General features: G+C 35.9%; 1 protein-coding gene across 1 annotated transcript; it reads left to right on the top strand.

The window, feature by feature from the left end:
- The first annotated feature begins 16,108 nt into the window (after positions 1–16,108).
- LOC145559817 (trans-resveratrol di-O-methyltransferase-like) lies at positions 16,109–19,039 on the top strand. The gene is made up of 2 exons (XM_081621112.1): positions 16,109–17,116; positions 18,548–19,039. The coding sequence occupies exons 1-2, from the start codon at positions 16,334–16,336 to the stop codon at positions 18,854–18,856; spliced, it is 1,092 nt and encodes a 363-aa protein (XP_081477238.1). The 5' UTR covers positions 16,109–16,333; the 3' UTR covers positions 18,857–19,039.
- The last annotated feature ends 516 nt before the right edge of the window (positions 19,040–19,555 follow it).

The following is a 19,555-nucleotide window of genomic DNA, read 5'->3' as shown; positions in this document are numbered from 1 at the left end:
TCAGCGGCAGCAACATCAGGCTGGTAACTGGTACGCTTTACTCTCGGCATAGTGCTTATACCTATATTGCCAACGTTAGAGCCGTACTGATCAAAATGTCGTTCCTCAACAAAGTTGCGTAAATGATAACGAACACTAACAGGCTCAACGTCGAGAATTTCAGTATCGGCAGGGATGTTAGGGTTACTTAGGTTCATGTATTGTTCACGAAAGGCAATAACCTTATGATGAATATAAGCACGCCTTTGCTCCTCAGAGGTTAGTTAGGGGTTCAAAGGGGTAGTCAATGTTATCGGATAAAGATGATGAAGTACCCTGATCCCTACCGATTTCTTTGCCTAAAGACTGTCTAATTAAACGACGCCTAGCAGTGCTAAGGTTAGGCAAATCTTCCTCTTTGCTATTTTCAGACATTTTTTATAACCTAAGATTAATAATAACCCAAAAATCGAGCAAACAAAAATAACATGCAAAATTAAAATTAGAGTTTGAGAATACCTTTGATGAATAGTGAATGCGGGAGAGACGAAAAGGATGTTCTGTATTACTAGCACAAAGAAGCAGAATACTAAAAGGCACTGAAAACTCGTTAACAAACGACTGAAAAAGCCTGAAGGATAATCGCTCAATGAGAATATTGGGGGAGAAGAAAAGGTGAAATTGAAGATAATTTTTTTTTTCGATTTAAAAAGGGGAAATTGAAGAAACTGTTGAAGTGAAAGGCGGTTCAGAGATTCAACGGACGAGATGAAAGAAGTAGTTTAAAAAGCAACGGCGGGATAAATAACACGTGTCTCAGACTTCCCATTTTTCCCGCCCAATAAAATATAACCCCTCAACTTCCACTTAATAGATTCCGGCAATATTCTATAAAGTTGATCCTGTCAGCAATCAGCATAAAAAGTCTCTCTCCAATTTTTCTGGAACACACCTTATCGGCTAGACCTTGTCTGCTGTAAGCATACAAGGTCACTTGGGGGGGAAAACGGAGTTTTTTTCCGCTCCCAATTTTTATTAAAGTAGACCTTGTCTGCTGTAAGCATAAAAGGTCACTTGGGGGGAAAACGGAGTTTTTTCCGCTCCCAATTTTTATTAAAGTAGACCTTGTCTACTATAAGCATACAAGGTCACTTGGGGGGGAAAACGAAGTTTTTTCCGCTCCCAATTTTTATTAAAGTAGACCTTGTCTGCTTTAAGCATACAAGGTCACTTGGGGGGGGGGGAAACAGAGTTTTTTCCACTCCCAATTTTTTTATTAAAGTAGACCTTGTCTGCTGTAAGCATACAAGGTCACTTGGGGGGGGAAATGGAGTTTTTTCCGCTCCCAATTTTTATTAAAGTAGACCTTGTCTGCTGTAAGCATACAAGGTCACTCGGGGGGGAAAACGGAGTTTTTTCCGCTCGCAATTTTTATTAAAGTAGACCTTGTCTGCTGTAAGCATACAAGGTCACTTGGGGGGGGGGGAAAGCGACAATTTTTTCTAAACTTTACTCTTTCTATACATATAACGTTCACCATATACATACTAGAAAATCACAATAAAATAGTGAATTAAAAGTTTTAAGAAAACATCCCAAATATTACAATACATAATCTCTATAAAATGCTCGACAAAGTGCAAGAAATGGAAGCCTGAACATATCATAATATAAAATTCTAAAAGTGAGAACGTCGCCTAGTGAACGAACGTCCTCACTTGGGGGGCTAGTTGTATGGGAAGATATGTGAAACGGGCTGACATCTTTCATAATATGGAACTTAGTCTAGTTCAGCTGGTAAATAGGCTGATATGTTCCACAAAGTAGACATATCGGCCTGTCGGTATTTGACACGTGGCAACAATGGTTTGGCACTTGGCGAGAAAGGCTTTGCATGCTTTGTAGCCACCTGTCTTGTTGTTCATTATAAATAGTAGGTTAAACCTCATTAGTGGTAAGCATTAATTACTCTCTCTCTCTCTCTCTACTTTCTCTCTCTTACTTACCTTCTCTTAAACACATTCTAACTTTGTCATCGGAGTGGTTATCCCCGGATCACCCCGGGGTTAGCTAACTTCTGCTCATTGTGTAGGTTCTCAGCTTGCCGATAGGAGTATCAGGATCTCGGGTTCAGGTTCTCGAGCTATCGGATCCAGACAGAAACAACTTCAACTTGTTCGTCGTAGTTGTCTTTCATGATCCTTCTTTTTTGTGAAGCGTAGCGGTAATAGTGTTGCTCATGAGTTAGCCAAACTTAGCTTGTCTTTTAATGTACTTAGAGTATGGATGGAGGAGGTTCCGGTGGGCATCTCTGATTTTGTAATGGCTGATTTAGCCTCCTTTGATGAGTAATAAATTGCTGAGTGCGTTTCCCGTCAAAAAAAAAACAAATAGTTTTTTTTTTATTTTTTTATTTTATTTTTAATTTTCTGGCAAGTTCAATATTTTGAATTATAGGCTACACGGGTTGTAAAAAAAAAAAGGCTACACCAAGAAAAGTTATTAGTACGTTGGTTATTGTTAGTGCTAACACATGTTTATCTTGAGGAAATAAATGCTACAAAGTATTATTTTATAGGAAAAATTACCGGAAATAATTCGACGTCTGTTTTATCCGCCCAAAATAATCCCACTTTCCGATTATTTTTTAATAATCTGACCTTAATATCTAATCTGTTCCCAATGGTTCTAAGTTACCGGTTAAAAAAGTAATTTTTTTTTGGGTTTAAAGTACACTTGTCAACATACGATTTGTCTAAAATTTTAAATTAAAAAATTTTCCATAATAAGAAAAAAAATAAAAATCAATCATCCAACCACTAACTCCACCAGCCCCAACCACTGTTGAAACTTGCCGAATTGCAGCAACCATCTGATTGGAGCTAGCGTCATCGCCATCGCTATTGTGGGTTGTTTAGGCGACCAAAATTAAGGAGGGGAAAGTGAGGGATTGCCGAAAGCATGGCGGGGGAATGCGAGGGAGGACAAACTCGAGATGGGGAAAGGGGAGGGAGGCTAGAATCGGAACGGGGGAAGGGGAGATCTGCCAATATCGAAAATGCAGCAGGTAGAAGCGGTTTTCGAGGTTAGGGGATGGTTCCATTGTGTTTTCATGGCGGTGGGAGGGAGGTTAGTGGTTCGGGGGATGGGGTGAGGAGGCGTCGACACTGGGGGAGGGAGTCTGGGCGGTCGACGCTGCGGGGTAGGGGGGTCCAGCATATGGCCGGCAGGGAAGGTGGCTAGGGTTGGTGAGGGCTTTTTACAAAATAATCAATTAATTTTTCTTTAATTTTTTTCTTAACAAAATTAAACTTTTTACTTAATTTACTGACCAATCACAAGCCCACACGTCATAAATAGCTTGTTATAACAAGTTAGTTGACTGGTTGGGACCATTGAGAACAGATTGGGTGTAAAATTTAGATTATTTAAAAATAATCGAAAGATGGGATTATTTTGGGCGAATGAGCCAAAGGTTGAATTATTTCCGGCAATTTTTCCTATCTTATATTGTCAAACATATTAATCACTAGCTCACTACTAATGAAAAGAAATAGAGAAAATAACTTTAATTTCATACTTGCTTGAGGAGCTCCAAATCTCCAATATCAATAACACCATAATTTTTACAAACAAAACTACAATTAGGATTTTTTAAAAACAATTAAGAAGGATTTTGAAGAATATGATTAATATGTCAAATAGCGGTGTTTCTTGTTATAACCAGATTATATATTTTTTTTTTGAAGAAGAAAAGATTAAATTTTTCTTCTTGATGAATGAATTTAACTTATTTATTAATCATCAAAACCATTTTACTTCTTTAGAGGAGTTGGTGTGAAGTGCACCGCATCTAAAAGTAAGGAGGTTTTTGTTTTGTTATTTATTTATTTATTTATTTATTGACAAAAGAACTCACAAACAAACAACAAACAAACTAAAAACGGAAACAAAGTAAATCACGCCGACACACCATCCCTGCTAAACAGTGAGCTTGATCAACCGTAGACCTTGGAACTTTTTGAATATGACACACATCCAAAGCACCAATAACTTTCAAAATCTCCTGCTGAATCTAACGAATAGAAATATCCTTGGGAAACGGAGACCGAAGTAGATCCACCACCGAAGAACAATCCGTAAGAATCTGTAAAGAGGAGTACCCACGCTGCCTGGCATGGCGTAAAGCAAACAAACAAGCCATCAATTCAGACTGTAACGCAGAATTAGAGTTACAAGTCTGTGCCCCACCCCCGAGTTGAACATCAGAAGCCAGATCCAAGAATACCCATCCAGTACCCGCAGTATGACTGCCAGATTTCCAAGCCCCATCAAAAGTAAGGCTGACAGAGTAAGCATTGGACGCATTCCCTCGAAGAACTACAGAAGATATAGTACAAGAAAACCCAAGAGGAAAAGCAGGCATAATATCATATCTGAACGACCTAGCCGCGGAACACCTGTCCACCCAACTAGAAGCTAGATCCATAATAGATTCAGGAGAATAAACCGCAGAACGAAAACGCACAGAGTTCCGAGTAAGCTAGAGGGCCCATAACAAACTAAAAAACCGATCTAGCATCAACCAATCCTTATCATGAAGAAACCTATAAAGAACCTCAGGAAACCACTCTTCAAAAGGCTGATCTTGGGACATATTCAAGGCCGATCCACAAGGTCAGTTCTCCCATAAACTCCAAGTAAAAGGACAATCTCGGAAAAGATGAGAAAGAGTCTCCGCATCCTGATGACAGAACCCACATCTGGAATCCACTAGTAAACCCTTCCGAGCAAGCAACGAAGCAGAAGGCAACGCATTATGGATAATCTTCCAAGCAAACATTTTCCACTTCGAAAGTAAAGGTGAAGCCCAAAAATTCCTCCACCAACTTGAGTCAAGAACTAAAGGTGATCGTTGATCACCATTCTCATAACACAAGGAGGACACATACGCAGTCTTCGTGGAGAACATCCCATCCCTGGTAAATTTCCAATAAAAAAAATCATCAATTCTTTCCTTAGGCAGTTCAAGGCCCAAAATAAGACCAGCTGTACAAGGAGGAAACAACCGATGAATCATATTCGTTTTCCATGCGTTTGAACGCACATTAATGAGATCAGAAACAAAGGATGGGGCACCCATCCTGTTCACAGAATCCCTAAATTGAACCTGAACCCTAAGCACCCAACTATCATCAAGAATACTAATATTGGTACTAGACCCCACCTTCCACACCAAACCATGACAAAGGGTTTTAAAACCCTGTAAGACACTACGACAACCCCAAGACGGTCTGACTGTGTTGGCAGTTCCATGAGAAGCCAGCAAAGACGAATACTTTGCCCGATACACCTTGGAAACAAGAAGTTGAGTATTATGCATAAGCCGCCAAGACTGCTTAGCAAGGAGAGAAGCATTAAAACAACTAAATTTCCGAATACCCAAACCGCCCAGCCCTCGAGGCAAATAAAGAGCAGAAGAAGAAGATAACGCTACTCCCTTAGAGGAAGGAGAAGAGCGCCACCAAAAATGAGCTAGGAGATTATCAAGCCGATTACAAACCGTAGAAGGCACTTTAAATACCGAGAGGATATAGTTGAAGGAAGCGACACATATAGAATTGATAATAACCAACTTCGCAGCCGCTGAAGGGTGCAAAGAAGCAAAGGATGAAAGGCGCTGAACAAGTTTATCAACCATAGGCTGGAAAACCTGACACTTCCCCCTGCCCATATCAACTGGCATACCCAGATAAGTACCTAAGGAGCTTCGATATTCCATACGCAATGCAGAAGCCAAATAATCCCTATAATCTGATGGAGTATTAGAATTGAACTTCACAAACGATTTTTGGAGATTAACCATTTGGCCCGAGACAGAGCAGAATTTATTAATGACAGCCATCAAGTTGTGGCAAGCAGAAGGTGAAACTCGGAAGAAAAGCAAGGCATCATCAGCAAAGAAGAGATGAGAAACAGGCAGGGCCTTACGGGAAATCTGAAGTCCTCGAATGATCCCAGAAGCCTCAGCACGACTAATCATTAAAGAAAAAATCTCCATACAAAGAACAAAAAGATACGAGGAAAGAGGGTCCCCCTGTCTGAGGCCGCAGCGAGGAAATAAAGTCTTTGACTGACAGCCATTAACCAAGACCTGGTAGGAAACCGTTGTAACACATTGTTGAATTATATGAACCTAATATGGAGGAAAACCAAAAGCTCTTAAAACTTGCCACAAGAATTCCCAATTAACCCTATCATAAGCCTTATTCATGTCCAACTTAAGTGCCGCTGAGCAGAGTTTAGAAGCCGAGGAATTCATATAGGAAAGAAGTTCATGAGCAAGCAGACTATTGTCCGACATTAACCTACCAGGAACAAAGGCACTCTGACATCCTGAAATCAAAGAAGGCAGAAATCTCCGAAGGCAATTCGTTAAACATTTAGCAATACATTTATAAAGAACATTGCACAGACCAATCGGACGGAACTGAGAAGGCTCCTCTGGGTGATCCACCTTAGGTAGTAGAATAAAAAAGGTACGGTTCCATTCCTTAAGAAGATAACCATGGGCAAAAAAGAACTGAATGGCCTCTGTCACCGAGGCACCAACCAGTGACCAATGGGTCTTAAAAAAGGCTGCAGTATACCCATCCGGACCTGGAGATTTGTCACTACCAATATGAAACATAGCATCTTTGATATCCATATCCGAAAAAGGTAACATAAGCTCCTGACAAGCAGAGGAAGAAAGAGTGGGAAGTTTTAAATCTTCCCAGTCTAGGACTAGAGTTTCAACAGAAGGGGCTTGACATTGGTAAAGGTTCGAGAAATGATCAGTTAACATCTGCGAGATTCCAGCCGGATTCGATACCCAATTACCCAAAACATCTTTCAAGTTGATTATCTTATTGCGTTGTTTACGAGCCTGCACCGAAGCAAACAAAAACCGAGTCGGAGTCTCACCCAATGCATCCCATTTTACCTTGGCTCGCTGTTTCCAATAAAAAAATTCAATTTGAGCTTGATCTTGAACCTCCTTCCTTGCTGAAATAAAACTCATACGATCTGACTCGGTAGTCAAAGTACCGGATAAAGAGAAAATGAAAGTCTCTAATTTCCTCCAGTCAATACCCCACGATTTCCTATGAGCAACACACCATGCTAATAACAAACGACGAATATAATCCAATTGACGACATACTGAAAACATCTTAGACCCTTGGGCATTAGCTTGCCAATTGGTACTAATGAGCAAGGAAACTTCCCGAAATAACAAACACCGATTCTCCATTCTATAAGGACGCTTCCTAGTCGAAATAACTGGACTATCACGTAATATAATCGCCCCATGATCAGAGAATAAAATAGGTTGATGGATAAGCTCAGTCTTAGGAAAAGAGTCCAACCATTTCCTAGAAGCATAAGCCTTGTCAAGACGCTCGAAAATCGGGTTATTTGATTGGCCATTAGTCCAAGTATAAGGAGGTCCCGAAAAAGGTACATCCAATAACCCCTCATTTAATTTCCAATCCACAAAGTCTTGACGACCAGGAATATTAAAGGACCCACCAACTTTGTCTGTTAAGTATTCCACTTGATTAAAGTCTCCTAGTAAAACAACATTGTCAACTGTCCTAAGAATAGAAGAAACCTCATCCCAAACAGAACTACGATCAGAATTGTGAGGCGATCCGTACACAAAAACTACATTCTTTATTACTTGACCAGGAACATGGATTTCACAAAAGATTACATTAGGTGAAACTGAAATAGGAACTACCTTAAGGGGAGAAAACCAAAAAACAACTAAACCCCCGCTAAGTCCATTAGCATCCATACCACAAAACCCACTAAAAGCTAAAGAGGACAACTTTTGTACAGCAACAGTAACAGTAGTTATGGTTTCAACTAAAAACATAACATCAACACCATAAGAGCGGACTAACGAGGCAATATATGGAACCTTAGGGGAGTCCGCTGCTCCAAGACCCCTACAGTTCCAGGCTGCCACATTCATGAAAACCGTGGTGGCCCAGACCGGGGAGCCACCGAGCCCTCAGAAATTAAACTTAAAACACTACCCAAATGGTGTTTATTAGAACTCCCTTTACGTTTTTTAAAAGGGCTAAGACACTGCAAAAACAGAGATATACTACCCTCACCACCTAATTGTGACGTTGAAAAATTCTGCACTGAAGCAGACTTTGTACAGGGCCAAAAATCCTTAACCCCGAGTCTCATCTTATTACAATTCTTAATTAAATTGAAGTTCAAAGATCTTTTGCCTTTAACTAAAGGTGGCGTAGAAGGTTCAACCTTACTACTTGGCCGTTTCTTAGGACCGGGATTCTTAGCCCATTCCCACATCGTGTTCCCGCTCCTCCGCGGTTTCGGACCAAAACATGCCAATCTCTTAAAAGGAGGCTTCGACTGTTTGAGAGGGTGTGATCTTTGTGAGGAATATGAAACACTAATCATCCTGGGATTAACATTGGAAAGGGGTTTTGTAGTCGATGAGAAACTGGATGAGGTTGGTGTATGATTGGGCTTTGTAGGAGGAGAGTTATAATGTGCAGTGGATTCAGAGTGCGGTTTCCTCTTTTTCGAAGGGTATAAGGATGGATTAGCAAACATAAGGGGCTTCTTTTTTGTTTGGCTATTCTGGGATCGAGGTGGGTTAATGTCCATAAAAATACGCTGAAGATTTACTCTAGTTGTTCTGAATTTTTTGATCCTTTTTAGGCCAATGTTCGAATTGGAGAGATTATGGTCAAGACCCAAAGTAGACTTGAACCAACTATTGTTTTCAGTCATCAAAGGAGTAGGCATATACGAAGACAACAAACAAGAATTCTTCCAGCTCTATTACACCCAGAGCACAAAATAAACAAATTCTCATATTTGATATTAATCCATTTAAACTCAGAGTGTCCGATGTTCAAGTAGAATCCTGGTAACAAGGGTTCAAAAATTTTAACCTGAAGCTTTACTCTAAGCAAGCAATTGATTGAACCCAGAGGTGGTTTATCGAAACAGAGAATATTCCCAGCTAAAGAAAGCATCGGTTTAACAACATCAATCTTACATAAGTTCAAAGGTACCTCATCAAGTTACACCCATATAGCAGCCTCGTTAAAATTGACATCTCTTATAGAGTCACCTGTAATCCAAGGCTTGAATACTAGAAGAGCAGCCTGGTACGCAACAGAGCCCTGCTCCAACATGGCATCTCTGTCCCGAATATCTTGACATAGAAACAGGAAAACTTTATTGAACTTCTGGACTTTAATATCCCCAAATTTAGTTCACTTGTGTGACACCCAATCTTGGATTCGATGCTCTGAATATTGACGATAATCTACAAACTTGCCCAGAACTAGATGAAGATGGAAATTGAAAATTTGGGGGTTGGAAAAAAAACGGATGCTGGCTTGAGTTGTCAGAATTTTGAGGTGAAGACATATTAATTGGTAGAGGGAAATATGAAAAAAAGGAAGGCTTAACCGAAAATTAGGGATTAGGAAGATCGAGCTGAGCTTAGAAATAAAAATCCACTAATTAAAGAAATTTCTCAGAAATTAATAATAGTACCAGCTTGAGGGAAAAGAACGACCGGTTTACGGAACAAGGAGTTAAGCAAGGGTGAGTCTTGAGGACGCGCACTCCAGCCCGGATGTGTGGAAGAGCAGCGAACTGATTTCGCTATTGTAACAGGGGAAAACAAATTAGGGGAACTTATAGAGATGAAGGATCACAAAACAAGATATATTAAGGTTGAAGTAGTTTTATTAAGAAATTACTAGTCCTAACAGGTTGCTTGGTGATTGTTGAGGTTGAAGAAGGTGGAAGACGGTGGAGAAGGTTGTGGAAAGGCTCTAGATTCCTAGAGAGATAAGCTCTCAACTTAGAGAGAGAAACTTTTTTCTTCTGTTTTGTTGTTGCCTTGTCGACATTTATTGAATTTGTTATACGAAGTATATCACAAATTCTTATAGGATTCATTTCCCTAATGGACGACTTCTCATAGCACATTATGGCACCCTTATTAGGTAAGAGTTTTTGTTTCTTTTGTGCCAAAGAAATGAAGAAAAAATTCTTTGTAGTATCATTTTGTACAATGCAATTGCTTAAGAAACTTCATAATCAGCAATGGCACGATTAGTATGAATAACGAGAAACAATGCTAGATCTTGCACATGGATCACAATGATCGCATGCAACTAACTAGTGTATGTTTAAAGTCAAAATGATGCAAACATTTGAAGTACAAATTATCTACATATATATGCCTGTAACTCCCTCCATTTTTTCTTGACCGGCATATTTAGATAATTTATATAAGGCAAAAGCTAACAAACGCTCCCGGGGTGTTAGATAAGCTAGTTAAAAGTAGAAAAATTAAATTAAAAATTAACATTAATTACACCGATCGACACGTGATTTTGTCATGTTTTTCTATATTTACACCACTTTAGGTAATATTTTAAATGTTTATCCAACACCACGGGGGCGTTCGTTAGCAAGATCCTTTATATAATTGACTATAAAAAAATGTTGAAGATAATAAGTTATTGAAAAGTAAGGAAAGTGATTGTGGAAAAGTCATATACACTTTGTACAAAATAGAAGTAAGTATACATAGCGAACATATATCATATATGACTATATGTCTATATGAGAGAAAAGAGATATAGGAATAAAGTGTAGTTAATTGCCAATCAAATCAATTGGGCAAGTAATCTCGCAAACGCTAGATTACGAGTTGATAAAAAAGACACATATGACCATCTAGTTGATGCATCAATTAAAACTATAAAATATCTAAATGGTCCACATGGGGGATGTATGGGCCCATAAATATCTCCTTGTATACGTTCCAGAAAACTAATAGATTCAAAATTAATTTTAGCTGGTGACTGGCGAATAATCAACTTGCCTTCTGAGCAAACAACACATGAAAAATTATTATGAAGAATCTGCTGGCTCTTCAAAGAATGTCCACATGAATTCGTAATTATTTTTCGCATCATTATTGAACCGAGATGGCCTAACCGGTCATGCCAAACAACAAAATTATCAGTAAACTTCTGGTTGACTATAGGATGAGCTTCAATAGCATTGATTTTTGTGTAGTACAAACCACTGGAGAATGTAGGTAATTTCTCCAAAACATGTTTTGAGCCTTGAGTTATATTTGTGATTTGAAGGAATTTGTTATTTTCTTCATTGATTGTCTCAATATGATAACCATTGTTGCGAATATCCTTAAAACTTAATAAATTTCTTTGAGACAATGGGGAGTATAAAGCATCAATTATTTTAATTTCAGTTCCCCAAGGCAATTTTATAGTGGCTCTTCCGGAGCCCTCAATGATATTTGTACTAACCGATATGGTACTCACATTAATCCTTGTCATCATCAAATGAGAGAAATATTTTTTATTTTTAAGTATTGTATGAGTAGTTGCACTGTCAGCAAGACATAATTCTTCACCATTCATAGCTAATTGAACTTGAGTAATATCTATGTTCTTCATGAAATAAAATACATGTCAAAATATTAAGCATAAAAATAAAGATGATAAAATAAATAAATCAATAAAAACACTCAAATAGTTCATAAATTAATAAAGCAAAAGTCCTTATTACAACGAAAGAAAAAACTTAAGTAAATCACTAGAATAAGTAAACATAAGTTTAATACTTAAAACTGACACAAAAAAAATATAATTTTAATTATTCCCTTCTGGGACATTGAAGAAATCAGCTTTCTAAATGAGTTGTACTGCCAAAATCAAAATTATTCCTTCCGGGGAAGTAAGGAAATCAGCAACATCAAATTGATTGGCATTGCCAAAATTAAAATCACCTTCACCATCTTCAAGAACAAGGTTTGCCTTAACTTTCTTTCTTTTCTTCAATGATTCTTGGTAAAGTTCAATAAGATTCTTTGGAGATCTACAAACCCGAGACCAATGACCTTTTCCTCCACAACGGTAACATATATTGGTATCAATTTTCTCTTTATCATCCCTACGTACCCACTTCTAGTGAGAATGTGAGTTTATGAAATGACCTCCACGTCCACGATCCCGACCGCGCCATTGGCCACAACCGCGACCTCTACCTCGACCACTACTACTGGAATGGTCTCTATTTTTAGTTTCTTTCTCGTTATGGGTTGTCACATTCTGTAAGGAGGGTGATCCCATTGTAAGGGGTCCTCTCCTTAAATGCCCATAGCCACTTAAAAGCCTAGGACTTTACACTTGTTAGGGTGTATTATGATTTGAATTCCTGACTGTTTGGGAGACCTTGAATTAGAAATGATACTCTCATCACGCTTAAGAAATAAGTATGAGTCGCCAATGAGTTTTAGGAAAATTCATAAACCTCGTTCATGCCTTTCTTTCATGTGGAGTTCATGGAATAATTAGCACGAATCATAAGTTTACCCATGCCCAAATTGGTCTACATAAACCAGAAATGTGTTCGGGAGCGAGGGTACTAAAATAACGTTCCTTTTAGGGAGGAATCGCTATTCTAGCCCTAGTACGACCTCTAGTAGCTCTTCCTTTTTCACAATTTCATTAACAAACAATATATGCAACGTGATACCTAAAGACTAAGTTAGTTGATTTTATTTACAAGCATTAATCACGTAGTAATTACATTGCAAAAGTCGTTATTCTTTGTTTAATCAATATTTGTGAAAGAACAAAATAAACAATATTCGCCTTGTCTTAAGTGATAAAACAACAATTAATTATTCAAATTCTAGTCTTGATTAATGAAAGAGTACTATATGAATTAATTAATTAAAAGTTTGTTTAAAGTGATCAAACAAAAATAATTAATCAATTAAATTTATTTAAACAATAAAAGAAAAGTGATTTATCTAAGTGCTCAGGAAACTAACCGTTTTTCTTTTATGTTAAATCTTCGTTTAATGTTTTTATGGACTTTCTTTCTTCTTTGTACCTCCAAGGACTTCAATGGATTCAATTAGGGTTTGAAAGTATTTGGGAAGAGAGAAGAGAAAGTAGTATGATAGTAAGAGAAGTAGAGAGATTAGGGTTTTGAGAATAATAGGGTTTTAATTCTGATTTTTCCGGTCCCCGTAATGCTGAACGAAGACCCCTATTAATAGGAGTAGGGACCTAGGTTTAGGGTTTTAGAGCTGTGCCGTCAGATGGCGCACGCAATTCTCTGAGTTGCGCTGGGTGCCACGCGCATCTCAATGAGTTGCGCGCGCCTTTGCGCGTGCAACTGATTGAGTTGCGCTGGTTTGCGGTTTGCCTTATACAAAAACACGTTTTTAAATATTCCATAAATTTTAATTGGGGAGGAGGATTAAGGCGTGTGAGATATAATTGGAAATCTCTGAATGTCTACTTTACAATGCCGTTGGAATTAGGTTAAAATATGTTATGGATCAAAAGTTATGACCGCTGGATTGCAAGGGTGTCGGTTTTAGGTCTCGGTTTAGTGTTTTGATCATAACTTCTTCGTTTTGGCTCGGAATTGGGATTATAATATACCGTTGGAAAGCTCTTTGAAAGGTATATCCATATGTATAGGCATTGAATGGGAATTTGATGGTTCGTTCATCTATTTGGCTTGGTTTTTCAACAATGTAGGTTCCATTGGATCCAATCATTGCATTTGACGCATTTGGGTCCGTTATTAATCAAGTTTAAGCATGTATGAACACGTTTTAGTCTTAATTATTAATCGGACAAGGCTCTAAGATAACTTGGTCTCAAATATGGATTTTAAATTACTTCATAATTCTTTTCATAGTCCATAAACATTTCCACTTTGATTTAACATAAAGAACGGATTTTTGTAACATCATTGCACTTCCTTTTGGGACAAGAGGCCAAAAGTAGGTGTCTACACATTCGCTTCAGGAAATGGAGTAGAGCCCGCAGGACGTGATTCATGATTTTTCATTAACAACTCGTTATTTAGCTCAGCCACAAGAAGACATGATATTAATTCGGAATATTTTTTAAAACCTTTTTCTCTATGTTGTGTCTGTAGGACAATGTTATTAGCATGAAAAGTGGAGTATGTCTTTTCAAGCATTTCTGCATCAATAATATTTTCTCCACATAATTTCAATTGAGAAGTTATTTTAAACATAGCTGAGTTATATTCACTAACAGATTTAAAATCTTGCAATCTCAAATTCAACCATTCATAACGAGCTCTAGGGAGTATCACTGTTTTTTGGTGGTCATACCTTTCCTTTAGATCAATCCAAAGGATTTGTGGGTCTTTCACAGTTAAATATTCATTTTTGAGCCCTTTTATGGAGGTGATGGCGAAGAAAAATCATGGCTTTAGCATTATTTTGAGGTGTTGCCTTATTAGCCTCTTTGATTGTTTCACCAAGACCTTTAGCATCTAGGTGTATTTCAGCATCTAAAACCCATGATAAATAATTATTTCCGGTAATATCAAGGGACACAAATTCGAGCTTGGCAAGGTTCGACATTTTTCACTATACATAATAATATTAAAAGATAAGTATATATAAATAGTATCCAAAATATGTTCTAAACGTTATAATCATTTATAAATAGACATGATACAAATCATGCATAAATAAGGACGAAATAGAAGATGAGAACGTTAGCATGGAGAAAAAAAAAAAGAATGGAACCTTAAATTGTATATCATGCTCTGTATTCGTTTTGTATGTTGATATTCCAATAAATAAGCATGCAAAAGTAGATAAATGTTAAATTATAATTGTTATGGGCTGCGATCATACTTACATGATAATAATAATATGTGATTCTAGCTAGATAAATGTTTGGTAATCCTACTCAGTTGACTAGCAATTGTGCTGATAACGTGTTAAATATGGAAGAGAAAATATAGAGAGATGAGGGAAGATTGTTACGTTGTATTTAATATTCCATCTAGTACGGGATATATATACATGTACATTACCTAGGGTTCCATCAACGAATAAGACCAAATACCCAACTCTAGATTATTCTAGAATGTACATGGGATAATTGTCATCCATATTTAGATATTATCATAACAAATTATTTATTATAATTAGTTTTTAACCACGTGCAATGCACGAATTTACAAAGATTTACTAATAATAATAGTCAATTGAAATAGAGTTAATTGAAATTAAATGAGTAATATTTTTTTTTCAAATTTAAATTTATTTATGTATATCTTTAAATTCTTATTTGTTGCATATTATATATATAAATAAAATTTATTAATAGAATATTATTAAGAAATTAAATAAATAGCATTTTGGAGGGAAATTTTTTTTACAAAATTGTGCCAAGTGTCCCCTTTGGTGGTTATTTTAGTATATAGTATAGATATTATTTAAAATATTTAGTCCCGTTCAATACACGATTTTAAATGTTCTAATTTACTTCATAATTAAAATAAAATAAAAATCTTGCTTGTATGTGTAGTGGTGTATAATCTAAATTATTTAAGCAAAACATAATGAATTGTACTATGACCCTTCTCTTTCAATAATTAAGCTTAAATAATGAATTGAAAGACATGATGTTAAATGTTCTAATTTACTTCATAATTAAAATAAAAAATATATAACAAAAATGTTAGCATTAGTTTATGGGTTATTCAATTTAAAAAAAAAACAAAAATATTAAAGAAAAACTAAAAAGTGGAAAATCCAAACTCATACAATCACCAATAAAATGTATGAAATTGTTTTATAAAACTTTAAAAATTCGTATAAGAGGACAAAATGAAAATAAAAGATACCAACCACTATTTTTTTTATTTTTTATTTTTGTTTATTTTCTTACTCCACATGAAAATGTATATTTAGTTACTTTAGTTGTAAAAGCTTTAGGAAAGTGTATAAGGGCTTGTTTTGATTTACTAATAATAATTTAACTGAACTGAACTGAACTGATTGTGCCTGAACTAAATTGAGCTAAAATGAATTATTAATAAAAGAAGGAAATTAAGAACTTAACTGAATTAAAATGTAATGAACTAAACTGATAGGAGCTCAACTGAAATGAATAGAACTGAAATTAAGCGGAACAAAAGTGATTATAATCTACCATTTTTAAACATAAAGTTTATCTTAAAAAGGATAAATAAAAAAAAAATTAAAAAAAAAAAAAGAAGATGTCACTAATAGTATTGGTGGAATTTTATTTATTTATTTATAAAAAATCATTACATTGACAATGATGATGTCACTGGCATATATTAGTTACTTTAATAATATTTATAGATTTTCTTATACCCAGGCCATTATAAAGCTATAAAGAGTTACACTAGCTACTAACATACCATCAATCATTCTAGAAAGAAATTGCAAATGTATTCACCCATCTATGCCAAAGAAGAAGCTAAAGAGCAACTACTAGAGGCACAAGCTCATATATGGAGTCATGTTTTCTACTTTCTTAAATCCATGGCTTTAAAATGTGCAATTCAACTAGGCATTCCAGACACCATTCATAAACATGGCAAACCAATGACTCTTAAAGAGCTAGCCAATTCTCTTCCTATCCTCCCTAACAAAGTTACTTCTCTTTCGCGCTTAATGCGCCTTCTTGTATCATCCAAATTCTTCTGTATGAAAACCTTACCCAGCGGCGAAGAAGGATTTGTTCTTACATTGAGCTCCGAACTACTGTTGAAAGATCACCCTCTTTCGCAAGCTCCCTTTGCCCTTGGAATGCTTGATCAAAGGCTTATGAAATCATCTCATCATATAAGTAGTTGGCTCAAAAGCGAGGGTGAATCTCCTTTCCATATTGCTCATGGGAAGAATGCTTGGGAATTAACTAGCCAAGATGCGGAATTTAATGATATATTTAACCAAGCCATGGAAAGTGATTCCCGTTTTGTTACAAGCTTGTTGGTCACCAACAATGTTTTTAAGGGCTTGCTTGAGGGAATCGAGTCGTTGATCGATGTCGGTGGTGGTAACGGGGCCACGGCTAAGGCCATTTCTGAGGCCTTCCCATGGCTGAAGTGCAGTGTACTTGATTTACCACAAGTTGTTGGTGGGTTACAAAAGAATTGTAGCAACGTGAACTTTGTTGTTGGTGATATGTTTGAGGCTATTCCCCATGCTGATGTTATTCTACTTAAGGTAAGATGACGTTATTTTACTCTATTTTTATTATGTAAAGGCCACATAAATTATAACAGTTAATTATGAACTTTTTGTAACGTGTTTTTTTTAAGTATTATATTTTGATCGGTATATAGTTTTAGGCAATTTAATTGTAAATAAAATAAGAGGTGAGTGGGGTAGTTGAAGTATTAAAAAATTGTAAAAGAAAGATAGTGAAGTTAATAATTTATTGAAAATTAATAAATGTGAGAGGAAAGATATAATAAAAAAGTAGTAGTACGAGAGAGATATAATATTTTAATGTTGTTTTTTGCCAAAAAAAAAAGTGTAAAATTTAAAAAAACACGGCTGAAAATGGGAAGTGTAACACTTAAAAAAAACACGGAGGGAGTATACATAGTTAGATTTAATAAACATTCAACTCTAACATTAGTATATTAGATATTATGAACTTTTTGTATACATAGTTAGATATTTACTTTAGTTATGACAGCTTATAGTTCAAACATTACGAGTAATACATCAACGTACAGTGTTTTTAATCAGGTAATGATTATTCTCCAAATATCAAATTATCATGTACTATAGTCAGTCTATTTATAAAAAATAAAGTCCACTCTAATGACGAATACATTTTTTTTTAAATTTAAAATAACAACTAATCATCACAACTTATGTTATTTTGAGTGGAGTATTAATGTTCTTAAAACCCCTTTTAAAGCTTGGGCCTGGGCAATCCGAATAAGGAGGAGGAGAATTTGGTTCACAAATTAGGTTTTGGAGCTTCCACACTAAAATTAATTGACAATAGTAGGAGTAATTCCTCTACCTTATAAAGTGGAACAATATAACCTTTAATTATTTCACACCTAATTTTTCATAAATTTGTAATCTAATTTCATAAAACTATGTACATAAAAAAAGTGTTCCAATTAGACTAAGACAAATGGAATGGCACTTTGTAACACACTGACACCTTTGTGGAGTCAAGCTATAAGGGCAAATTTTCTTGTTTGATGAAAAGACATGAGATATGGGCATTGGGAACTTGTGGTCTTGTGGATGTATAAATGTATATAAGTTTTGAATCTGTGTGACTGATAGATATGCAACTTGACCTTATAAATAGATGGACCATACCTCATTTAGACAAATAACAGTTTGTTTGTTTGTTTTAATTTTTTTTTTTTAGCAAATATGTACATTAGCTAACACGTTACTTTAATAACGTTAGGCCGTTAGCAATGCTTAACTTTGATGGTTAATAGTTGATCTTTAAAATATGAACTTAACAAGATCCTACATGATTATGTTTTTGTTTTCTATTTATGAATTATGATTTAGTCAAAATTAGATTTCTTAATAATGTCAAATGTAAAAACGTATCAATAACTTTGAAACAAAATTTATGATTAATGAAAGTGCATTTTATTACAAAATATGCAGTGGATATTGCATGATTGGAGTGATACTGATTGCATAAAGATATTGAAACGATGCAAAGAAGCAATTCCCAACAAAATTCAAGGAGGTAAAGTGATTATAATTGATATAGTTGTGGATCCCCAAATCGACAATTACAAAGGCTTTGATGATGCTCAATTATTACTTGATATGGAGATGATGTCTGTTACTAGTGAAGGACAAGAACGAACTAAACAAGAATGGGAGAATATCTTTACTATTGCTGGTTTTAGTGACTATATTATTCATCCTATATTGGGTTTAAGATCAGCATTTGTGTTACATCCTTGATAATATAAATTTGTAGTCATGGCGGCCAAGGTTACTGAATGGGTTTTAAAAAGACACGTTTTAGTATGTGTGTTATTAAAGATATGTATGATGGTTAATCGGTCTATTTATATGTGTTTTCTTCTTGTATGAATGTATTCTAAGTGTCGATGTCTCAATCCATCCTATATATGGATTGAAACATATGAGTGTGTACGGCAATAATGTGTGTTATCATAGACATTTATGGTTAATTGGCCTATTTATATAATTATATGTGTTCTCCACTTGTATGAATGTACTCTAAGGGTCAAATATCCTATGTGGATTGACCCATTTGATTGTGTATGGCAATAAAGGCAAGAATTTGAGCGTTTTGAATGAGTTAATAAAAGAGTAAAAATAAGGAGTCTACAAAATTTTTTTGAGTAACTTATAGAATGTTGTTTGAATCTTACGAAAGTGGATGGACAACAAATAAACAACAACCAAATTTAATATTAAGGTTACACACTGTAGGGAATATTTCAAGCATTACCCCTACCTTAAACCCCGTTGTGATCATACACTTAAGTACGGTGGAGTCCAAAGGGAAAGAAAATAGAGCAAAAGAGTCGCCAACAAGTTTTAGGAACTTGTAAACCATTCACGAGGTAAAGGTTACACCCCTTAACGATCCAGGAGATCGTCAACTCCAATAGATCTGGAACCATGACTAGT

The sequence above is a fragment of the Chenopodium album genome, chromosome 9 (genome assembly GCF_948465745.1).
Source record: "Chenopodium album chromosome 9, dcCheAlbu1.1, whole genome shotgun sequence".
Lineage (NCBI taxonomy): Eukaryota > Viridiplantae > Streptophyta > Magnoliopsida > Caryophyllales > Amaranthaceae > Chenopodium > Chenopodium album.
Note: the sequence above shows the minus strand (reverse complement) of the source record. Positions and strands in the feature narration are given on the sequence as shown.